At 46.2% G+C, this 10,695-nt stretch overlaps 1 protein-coding gene across 1 annotated transcript; it reads right to left on the bottom strand.

Annotated features, from left to right (window-relative positions):
• Nucleotides 1–3,110: 3,110 nt before the first annotated feature.
• selenoh (selenoprotein H) lies at nt 3,111–5,033 on the bottom strand. Its single transcript, XM_039011806.1, has 5 exons — nt 4,950–5,033; nt 4,442–4,574; nt 3,864–4,006; nt 3,657–3,782; nt 3,111–3,377 (listed from the first exon to the last, which is right to left on the bottom strand). Exons 1-4 carry the CDS (start codon nt 4,969–4,971, stop codon nt 3,676–3,678), a joined length of 405 nt encoding a protein of 134 aa, XP_038867734.1. The 5' UTR covers nt 4,972–5,033; the 3' UTR covers nt 3,111–3,377; nt 3,657–3,675.
• Nucleotides 5,034–10,695: the final 5,662 nt, after the last annotated feature.

Genomic DNA, 10,695 nt, shown 5'->3' with positions numbered 1-10,695 from the left:
TACCATAAGCTGCCTCCAACGTCATTTTAGAGAATTTGGAAGTACGTCCAACCGGCCTCACAACAGCAGACCCTGTGTAACCGTGCCAGCCCAGGACCTCCACATCCGGCTTCTTCATGGTCTGAGACCAGCCACCCGAACGGCTGATAAAACTGTGGGTTTGCACAACCAAATCATTTCTGCATAAACTGTCAGAACGTTTCAGGGAAGCTCACCTGCGTGCTCGTCGTCCTCAGCAGGGTCTTGACCGGATTGCAGTTCTGAATCTTAAGTGCCTTCAGCGGGAAAATGCTCTCCTTCGATAGCCACTGTCACGCTAGAGAAGTATGTTCTTCACGGATGAATCCTGCTTTCAACAGGTACCGGGCAGATACCAGACAGTGTGTATGGCCTCATGTGGCCGATTGGTTTGCTGATGTCAACGTTGTGAACAGTGCCCCATGGTGGCGGTGGGGTTATGGTATGGGCAGGCATAAACTACAGACAACAAACACAATTGCATTTTATCAATGGCAGTTTGAATACACAGAGATACCATGACAAGATCCTGAGGCCCATTGTCGTGCCATTCATCCGCCGCCTATCCTCATGTTTTAGCATGATAATGCACGGCCCCATGTCGCAAGGATCTGTACACAATTCCTGGAAGCTGAAAAGGTCCCACTTCTTCCATGGCCTGCATACTCACCAGACATGTCACCCATTGAGCATGTGTGGGATGCTCTGGATCGACATGTATGACAGCGCGTTCCAGTTCCCGCCATTATCTAGTAACTTCGCACAGCAATTGAAGAGGAGTGGGACAGCATTTCACAGGCCACAATCAACAAGCTGATCAACTCTATGCAAAGGAAATGTGTCACCGGATACTGATTGGTTTATTGATCCACGCCCCCACCTTCTTTTTTTAAAGGTATCTGCAGTGCTTGACTTGGGCTGGAGCTCACCGGAGCTGAGTACCGGCACCTAATACTGCTTGAGCTCCTGTTCGTCTTACAGAATATTAGCTAAAAGTATTGTGGAGCTCCTGTACCTTGATATAAACAGTACCGGCACCCAAAATGAGTACCAGCACCTATTTCAGTCCAAGTCAAGCACTGGGTATCCGTGACCAACATATGCATGTCTGTGAGATCCATAGATTAGGGCCTAATGAATTTATTTCAATTGACTGATTTCCTTATGAACTGTAACTCAGTAAAATCTTTGAAACTGTTGCATGTTGCGTTTATATTTTTGTTCAGTGTATATTGGTACCCAGTGTTTCCCAAACTGTGAAGCAGTAACCCTCCAGGGCAGACAAGCCAGCTCCTCATGCATCAAGCCCCATTTTGTCACATTGTGGTCATCATTATGGACAGACATGATTTTTGAAGGGGAAACTCAGGGAGCTGGTCGGGTTTTACTTGGAGTACACTGACAGTATATTGAAAATATTTTGGGAACCACAGTTGTACAGTAACCTAATAGAGGATTTGTGTTGCACTGCAAAGAGACACCGCTAGAAGTCATCGGTGTCCTTGCCAGAGGAGCTTGGCGCTTGGGTCATCAGAAGAAGGACTGGGGAGCAACCCCATTGGTCAGTCCTCATCGTTCTGCATCCAGCTAACAAAACCTAGAGGACCGGCAGGGAAGAACAAGGATAAAGGAGAAACTGAGAGACGGTTTTCAAACATGATTTTGGATCAGTGGATCATACTCATAATAGTTGAGTTAGGTAAAGTTAGGTAAAGTTGAGTTAGGTACTGTAAGTGTCAGGGCTCAGTCCGAAATACAGACCTTCACTGGGTCTCTATTCATTCTTCAGTGCCTCTTCCAGGGCTACAACCACAATTGCAGGTTCAGGGAACTTCAGCCTGGCAGTTGGGCCTAGCTTTATGCCCGTCCAGAGGCACACCGCTACAGGAAAGAAAGATGGTTAGTACAAGAAAAAGGACAGCTTCTGGGTGCCGCCGTGTCATGCCAAATATGGTCCGTGTCTCCAGACACCGAGTCGTGCACTAAAAAGCACTTTCAATGACGAGTCTGTGTCCAGTGAACAGGCCCGATGACATGGAAGTAATCACCTTTCCCTCCCTCCACAAAAGTGTGACCTCCAGGCTTTTCTTGTTGGGTTTCAGGGGGTTCAAAACCACAATGAGGTTTGGACAGGCGGCCAGGAGGGCGTCTCGCACCCCCGCAGCACACGTATTATCTCTTACTGCAGAACGACAGAACAGTCACAACTCACTATCACAAATTTTTATTTTCAGAGGCAATTTGTCTACAACTTTTAAGTGTTCTGTTCCTTTCCTGTACACTGAGATTATCCAGATGGTACAGATGAGCTATTGGTGATGGGAATAAATCAGTGTGATTATGGGAAATTGACTCAATGCATTTACCTAAATTGACGTGTGGTCCCAAAAGTGGTAATATTCTTTAGGGGGGGGGGTGGCTGTGGATATTTCAGTAGTCAATGACCCCCCTCTCCCTCTGTTGTCCAAGTCCTGCTCCTCTCTTTTCACCCTCTTCCACGGTCTCCTCCTCCTCCTGTCCCCCCTTGTTGCTTCCCGTCCAAAAAAAAAGCTGCACCAACAGCACAGTCAATCTGTTAATGAACTTCACAGCTGCACTGTTCAAGTATTTTTTCTGTTAAATGTTCAGTGGACATTTCAAAGTAGTCCTTGCGCATAGAATGGTTTGTTTAACTTTCAATCATTGTGTTTGACATATTTTAAAGTGAGAAATCTGAGTCTCAGCCTCACTGTTATGGTGGAATTGCCTGACTAAATATCCATTTAGGTGCCATAATGTGTACTGCTTAAAATAGAAAGACTGACAGGACAGGCATCAAATAAATAATGTTGGGGGTGAACATCTGGGGGTGAATAAGGTCTACATTGGAATTAGAAAAAAGCCCAAATAAAACAGAAGTGATGGAGGTGCAAGAGACCGAGTGCAGGAGATGGGCATTTATGTCCTCTGCTAAATTGAGTTAACTTGCTATTTGTAAAATATGATATTAATTCCATTCACAGCCAGCCAAGCACATGTCAGACACATGGAATGTGTCAGAATACATGTTACCTATTTCAAAATGCCTAATTTCCAAAACGTGACACACTGAAGGAAATGTAGAAACAATCTTTATTCTTCATAGACATACAAAAGCAGGTGAACGATTTTACAGCGTTATTGGATAATATGAACAAGAGAACACAACAGTAAAAGCAGCAATATTGTAAAAGAGGGACTGAGAGACACCATTAGATGTCACTGTGTATCCAGGTCAGAGGAGCTTGACGCTTGGGTCATCAGAGGAAGGACTGGGGAGCAACCCGGTTGGTCAGTCCTCATCATTCTGCGTCCAGCTGCTACAAACCCCGGATGACTGGCTGCAAAGAACAAGAGGGAGAATTCACTATTTTACCCAAAAATGATCATGGACAATTGGATAATGGCATATTTGATCCAATCAAATAAGTGGATTACATTGATTTAGTACTTTTCTCTTGGTCTGTGTTATTACTGGCTCTAGTAGCCAAACACACTCAACCAGTCTGCCTAGTTCAAATGGCTTTCTTTCTCTCACAGTTTTGGTCAATCCAATTTGAATCTAGTCAGTTGAATTGGACCTGGAAGGACATAACTGTTAAGGTTCTGCCTATACAGACCTTCATCAAAGGTGTTTGTCTATTCAGTCTTCAGTGCCTTCTCCAGGGCAGAAACTACAACTTCAGGCTCAGGAAACTTCAGCTTGCGAGGTGGGCCTTTCTTTATCCCTGACCACAGACAAACCTCTGTAGGAGGAGAGTAATGGATTCAACAAAAGAAAGGAGATGAAATACATTTCACACAGATGCATCCCTAGACATCCTTACCTTTCTCTCCTTCAACCAGAATCACTTCAAAACTTTTACTCCGGGGCTTCTGGGGGTTCAGAACCACAGTGAGGTCTGGACAGGCAGCCAGGAGGGCAACTCTGACCCCCTCGGCATTACGCCCATACACTCGTCAGCTTTTACTGCCGTAAGACAACAGAACAGTGAGCGTTAGTTAACTGGTTATATTTACCTGCAGCAGAGATGTAGCTTATTTGTTTGCACTTTAAATTGTGCTAATTGTGTAAATGTTGTTAGACGACAATAAGCTATATCAGGGCTCTCCAACCCTGTTCCTGGAGAGCTACAGTCCTGTAGGTTCTCACTCCAACCATAATCTACAACAACACCGATTCTAATAATTAGCTGGTTGATAAACTGAACCAGGTTAGTGCCAACTGGGATTGGAGAAAAACCTACAGAAGGGTTGCTCTCCAGGAACAGCATTGGAGACCCCTGAGCTATATGCATGCCAGATCATGCCATTTTCATTTGACGGACACTGGAATACAACGTCCAATTAATTTATATTTTGTCATCCAAATGTAATGGGTCTTATTGGTGTGTTCAGTTCTCACCAGTGTTCAATGACCACCCTCTGGCCTTCTGTGACATTCTCTGGGTGGTCGTCCTCTCCTTTACCCCTCTTCCCCTCCACGGACTCCTCCTCGGTCTCCACCTTGGCGCTCGCCTTGCGCTTCAAAACACGACCTGTCCAACAACAGACAGTATGGTTGACCAGAGATGAAGAGGCGAATCAAGTAGTTTCACTCTCACCTAAATTTGCTTTCTATGCGCTTATTTTTGGACCTAAACGTGTCGCCTGCCTTTCCGTCTTTGGGACAACGACTCCCAATTGTTATGACGGAGACAATCTCGTCACATATATACAGATCTCTGGGTTACCTACTGTAAAAGTCAACAAGCTAATGTTAGTTAACTAATCGGTCCTTACATAGCAAATGTAGCTAGCTCGGAGTTGTCTGTCTCTGATTTAGTGTCTTGCAATTTATCTTGTAAATCAGTGACAATTTATTTCATGAGTGCGTGCAATTTGATGAATAAACTAGATTTTGTATGGTTTACCTGCTTTAGTACGGGACGCCATTGCTGTTATTGATCTTATGTAATGAGTGAACTTTCGCGCGTATTGTGGGCTTGGGAATGGGTTTCTTCTTCTTCGGGTAGAGTTTAACGGTGGTTGGCATCCAATATATTGCATTACCGCCCCCAACTGAACTATAATATAAATACATTACACTTTGTGATACAAAATGGTAAAAGTGAAAACAGCAAAATTAAATAAAAATATTGAATTACCCTACACTCATTAAAACCCACCACCTTATTTGATCCTACCCCAGGCCAACAACCTGAGAGGACAGGCCACTACCACTCAACACACCCTGTAACTCTTCTGAAGTCAACTCATACCTCCAAGTATTTCTCTGCAGCTGCCACCACATCTATTTCCTGTGACTTTTGTTCCATCTCTGCGGAACGGTTGATAACCATTGCTATGAACACTAAGAAGCCAACCTTACGGAAACATACATCATATTTGTTTTATATACCTTCATTTAACTAAGCAAGTCAGTTAAGAACATATTCTTATTCACAATGACGGCCTACCGGGGAACAGTGGGTTAACTGCCTTGTTCAGGGGCAGAACAACAGATGTTTACCTTGTCAGCTCAGGGATTCAATCCAGCAACCTTTCGGTTACTGGTCCAACGTGCTAACCACTCAGCTACCTGCTGCCCATATCCCTCTGTTCTGGCACAGATCTACTAGGGGATCAAAGGGATCCTCTCAGCATCCCCCATGCTTGATCCACCCTCCTCTACTTTCTTCACTGCCTCAGCATACGACACTACTCTGACACCTGCCTCTCTCTCTCAGCGGACACCTCCAATCCCCAGCAACATGGGCAGCACTACAGTTGACACACAACTTTTCCCACCAAAACTACACATTCCTCTGTCCCATGTCCTCCTGCACACTTCCCACATCTTAGAATCTCCCTCCTATACACTGCTGCGACATGCCAATAAACGTGACACCTAGAACACTGCAGTGTATTCGGCACAAAAGCTCTAACAGCATAACTTGTATATCCTAACATTACTTTGTCAGGTAAAGACTCTGAATCAAAGCTCAAATGAACAGACTGTGTCACCTCTATTTCACGACGCTCCCCATCGGATCTGTGTCGCACCAAACAGTGGGCGTCACAAACACCAGGAGTCTTCAACTTAAATTGCTCCACCTCCACACTACCCCAGAAATCACGTCCTTCAATGGTGCCCTGTACTTAAGCACAAAGCAAGATACAGGTCTGTCCCCAAGTCTTTTCCTCTGATCTGAAGTAACACAAACATTCATCAGGTAACCTTCACCGACCCAACAACACCCACCATCTTTTCCACCTAACCCGAAACAACCCATGGAGTGGCCAAAAGGCCTGGTTCCACCCTCTTCAAATATCTCACTCGCACTGGACCAAACGTATCTTCAGTGGTCGACCCGTCATTCAGGGCAGGTGGGGCAGTGCACCACCTGTTTGGAGCCCCATCTATACAGTACCAGTCAAAAGTTTGGACACACCTACTCATTCAAGGTTTTTTATTTATTTTGACTATTTTCTACATTGTAGAATAATAGTGAAGACATCAAAACTATGGAATAACACATATGGAATCATGTATTTACCAAAAAAGCGTGAAGCAAATCAAAATGTATTTTAGATTTTAGATTCTTCAAAGCAACCACCCTTTGCCTTGATGACAGCTTTGCACACTCGCTGCAGGCTCCTTGCCATGGATCATCACTAAATCAAATCAAATCAAGTTTATTTTATATAGCCCTTCGTACATCAGCTAATATCTCGAAGTGCTGTACAGAAACCCAGCCTAAAACCCCAAACAGCAAGCAATGCAGGTGTAGAAGCACGGGCCATGGACCACTACAGGCTCTGGGCCATGGATCATCACTGGAGGCTTCGTGCCATGGATTACCACTACAGGCTCCGGGCCATGGATCATCACTGGAGGTTTCGTGCCATGGATCATCACTGGAGGCTTCGTGCCATGAATTATCACTAGAGGCTCCGGGTCATGGATTATCACTGGAGGCTTTGTGCCATGGATCATCACTACAGGCTCCGGGCCATGAATCATCACTGGAGGCTTTGTGCCATGGATGATCACTGGAGGCTTTGGACCATGGATCATCACTGGAGGCTTCGTACGTGGAGCCGGAACAGGTCTCACCGGACTGAGGAGACGTACTGGAAGCCTGGTGCGGGAGCTGCCACAACACGTCCTGGCTGTATACCCACTCCAGCTCGGTGAGTGTGGAGAGCTGGCACGGGACGCACTGGGCTATGACGGTGCACTGGAGGCATAGTGCATAGAGCCGGCGCAGGATATGCTGGGCCGTGAAGGGCACTGGAGGTCTGGAGCGCAAAGCTGGCACAACGCTTCCTGGCTGAATCCCCCCTGTAGCACGGCAAGTGCGGGGAGCTGGAACAGGCCGCACTGGGCTGTGCTGGCGAACTGGGGATACCGTGCGTAGAGCTGGCGCAGGATATCCTGGACCGAAGAGACGCACCGGAGGCCAGGAGCGCTGAGCCGGCACAATCCGTCCTGGCTGAATGCCCATTCTAGCACGGCAACTGCGGGGAGCTGGAATATAGCGCACCGGGCTGTGACTGCGCACTGGAGACATGGTGCGCATCACCTCATAACACGGTAAGCACGGGGAGTTGGCTCAGGTCTAAACCCTGACTCCGCCAATCTCCCCGTGTGCCCCCCCCCAACATTTTTTTTGGAGCTGCCTCTCGGGCTTCCGTGCTAGCCGTGACCCCTTGTATAGTTGCTCCCTCCTTGCTGCCTCCGTCTGCTCCCATGGGAGGCGATCCCTCCCAGCCAGGATCTCCTCCCACGTCCAGGACCCTTTACCATTCAGGATGTCCTCCCACGTCCATTCCTCCTGACCACGCTGCTTGGTCTTTTTGTGGTGGGGAGTTCTGTAACGACTCTCGTCGGATGAAGAAGGAGACCAAGGTGCAGCGTGGTAGGCGTTCATGATTTTTAATAAAACTGAACACCGCAACAAAATAACAAAGTAGAAAACATAAGCGAACAGTTCTGTCAGGCAACAAAACAGCTAAACAGAAAATAACTCCCCACAAAACCCAAACGGAAAATGACAACCTATATATGATCCCTAATCAGAGACAACGATAGACAGCTGCCTCTGATAGGGAACCATACTCAGCCAAAAACACAAATAAATAGAAAACATAGATTCTCCCACCCGAGTCACACCCTGGCCTAACCAAACATAGAGAATAAATAAGGATCTCTAAGGTCAGGTCGTGACAGTACCCCCCCCAAAAGGTGCGGACTCCGGCCGCAAAGGATCTCTAAGGTCAGGGCGTGACAACTGTAATGGTTTCCACACTGATGGTCTCACGGCATACCTCACATATCCAAGCTTCACATATTCAGGTAGAATCTCCTCAAACAACAATAATATCGACAGGCTTTTCTCCTTCCTCCCATTTACCATACGTGTCAGGTGACGTGCACTGACCACTCCTAGGATTTTCTGACTAAGGTACTCATCATCTATATCCAGCGAGACTCCAGTTTTAACTCTTTTGGGAGGTGCCCCGCCCCCGAAGATCAATACATGTTACTTCTGACGTGGTCAATTTTGCCAGATCCACTGCACGCTTCTTCTGTTCTTCATCAACACAATTAACCAAAACAAGGCCGCTTCTAGTCACCTTGATTGAATCCACCTTTCCCGCTGCTTTCTTCACAGTCCTCGATATTACAAATGGATTTCCCAAATTAATCTCTTTGTCCAAAAAACGCAGCTCAATAGGAAATGCATTATTGGACCGGTCCTTGTCTTCTACTGCAACTTTTGCTCATTGTGTTCCATTCTTTGATTTCACTATTTTCCATTCATTATCACACACTTCACTTGCCTGGCTATTCCCACCTGTTCACCATCTTGTCTCTTCCAATGTGAGGTTGAAGTTTTTTAAAATTCTGGTTGTGGACAAAACCATTCCAGAAAGTGGGGTTGTGAACTTCAGCTAAGATTCATGGAGGTGCTTCTGTCACCTAAAATAGAAGTTGGCTGACAGAATCTGGCCAACAAAAATTATCTTGGATTTTGCTAAATATCACAAATATTTATAAGGGAATATAAGATTTCACAGATTGTCAACACAGGACAGAGGACCAGGGCTGGAAAAATGAGAAGTGATGGAGGTAGGCCTAGAGAAACGTGATAGAGAGACGGAGTGAACCAAATGGCTGTGTTTGTTTCCTCTTTCTGCTAAATTGAGAGTAAATATGATATCACAGTGCCAAGCACATTTCGTCGTTTCCATTCTAACTAACACAAAGACTGTCTCAGAGTGTCACTGCTTCCGTTAGTACCAAAAAGGACGGACTCACAAAGAGTGAGACGAGGTGAGACTAACTCATAATGCAGTCACACTGTATCACAGTCACACATTCTTTCTTTCTTTCTCTCTCTCAAACACACACGCACGCACGCACGCACACACTCTCTCTCTCTCTCTCTCTCTCTCTCTCTGTGTTCTCCTCTGATCGAGCCAGGGGCGTGCAGACCCTCAAACAGATGTACCCTCTTCCCTTTTCCCATCCTTCTACACCCTCTTACCTGACAGTGTGACGCAGAACCGGATGGAGCGAGCCCCTCCCACCCCCATGCTCCTCCTAGTATAGACCTAGGACCATCAGTGACACACACAGAACACAACAGCATGCTGTAAATAGTAACGCAAAGAAAGACTATCCAAAATCTCTTCAATACCTAGGGACAGACACAGCCCGCCATACTATGAGTGTGCGTGTTCTTTCTTGCTTGCCTACGTATATGTGTGCGGAAAATATGTCAATGCCAGCGATTATTATGATGAAGATGAACCTTTACACTTCCGTCTCACATCTTTCTCGCTCTCCTTCCCTCTCGCCACCATTTCCCCTCACTATCTGAACTGAGACTGTGTTGTTATCGCATATTCATTTGAATATTATTAATGTAATGGATGTATCTCACCCTCTCTAGCCAAAGACCTGGCATGTACAGGCATCCTCCTGTGGGGTGGGTGGAAAAACCTCAGAATTCCTCTCTCTCTCTCTCTCTTTCCCTCTGTTGCTCTCGCTCTCTCTTTTCGCTTGGTGATATGTCCGGAACTGGGGGTCACTGACCTGAGGGGTTGTATTACCCTGCTCTGCTGTAGTTGATAGATGGAAGCGGTCACATTCTGATGTAATTCACATGTAACCTGTGAATCAATAACGGATGTTGGTCACATCCTTTTTAGCAGTGGGTGTCCTGATACTGCACTTAATATTGAGATAATAATGGCAGGCAATATATGGGCCAGGGACACACACAGTGAACCATGCAGCTTTCCAAGAAAAACATCCAGTTTAATTTGAACGAATCCATTTCAGCCTCTCTGAACCTCATAACTTCCCTCTAAGCTCTCTCTGTATCCCTCTCTGGTCCCACTGACGTCACTGGTTGGCTGGGTTTGGGCTCAGTGAATAAGATAATTGTGTGAAGACACACGTCACCAAACCCGCCAACGACACACCAACTCACTCAAACAGACTCAGAGGGCCTAGCTGGGCAGCAAATACAAACATTGCCATCTGGGAGGGAGAGGCAGAGAGAGAGCGAGAGACAAAGAGAGAGGGGGGGGGGGGGGGGTATACAGCAAGAAAGAGCGACATAGTGATCGATGTGACAGTAGTCAAGGATTAAACAAAGTGAC

Source organism: Salvelinus namaycush, chromosome 17 (genome assembly GCF_016432855.1).
Source record: "Salvelinus namaycush isolate Seneca chromosome 17, SaNama_1.0, whole genome shotgun sequence".
NCBI lineage: Eukaryota > Metazoa > Chordata > Actinopteri > Salmoniformes > Salmonidae > Salvelinus > Salvelinus namaycush.
Note: the sequence above shows the minus strand (reverse complement) of the source record. Positions and strands in the feature narration are given on the sequence as shown.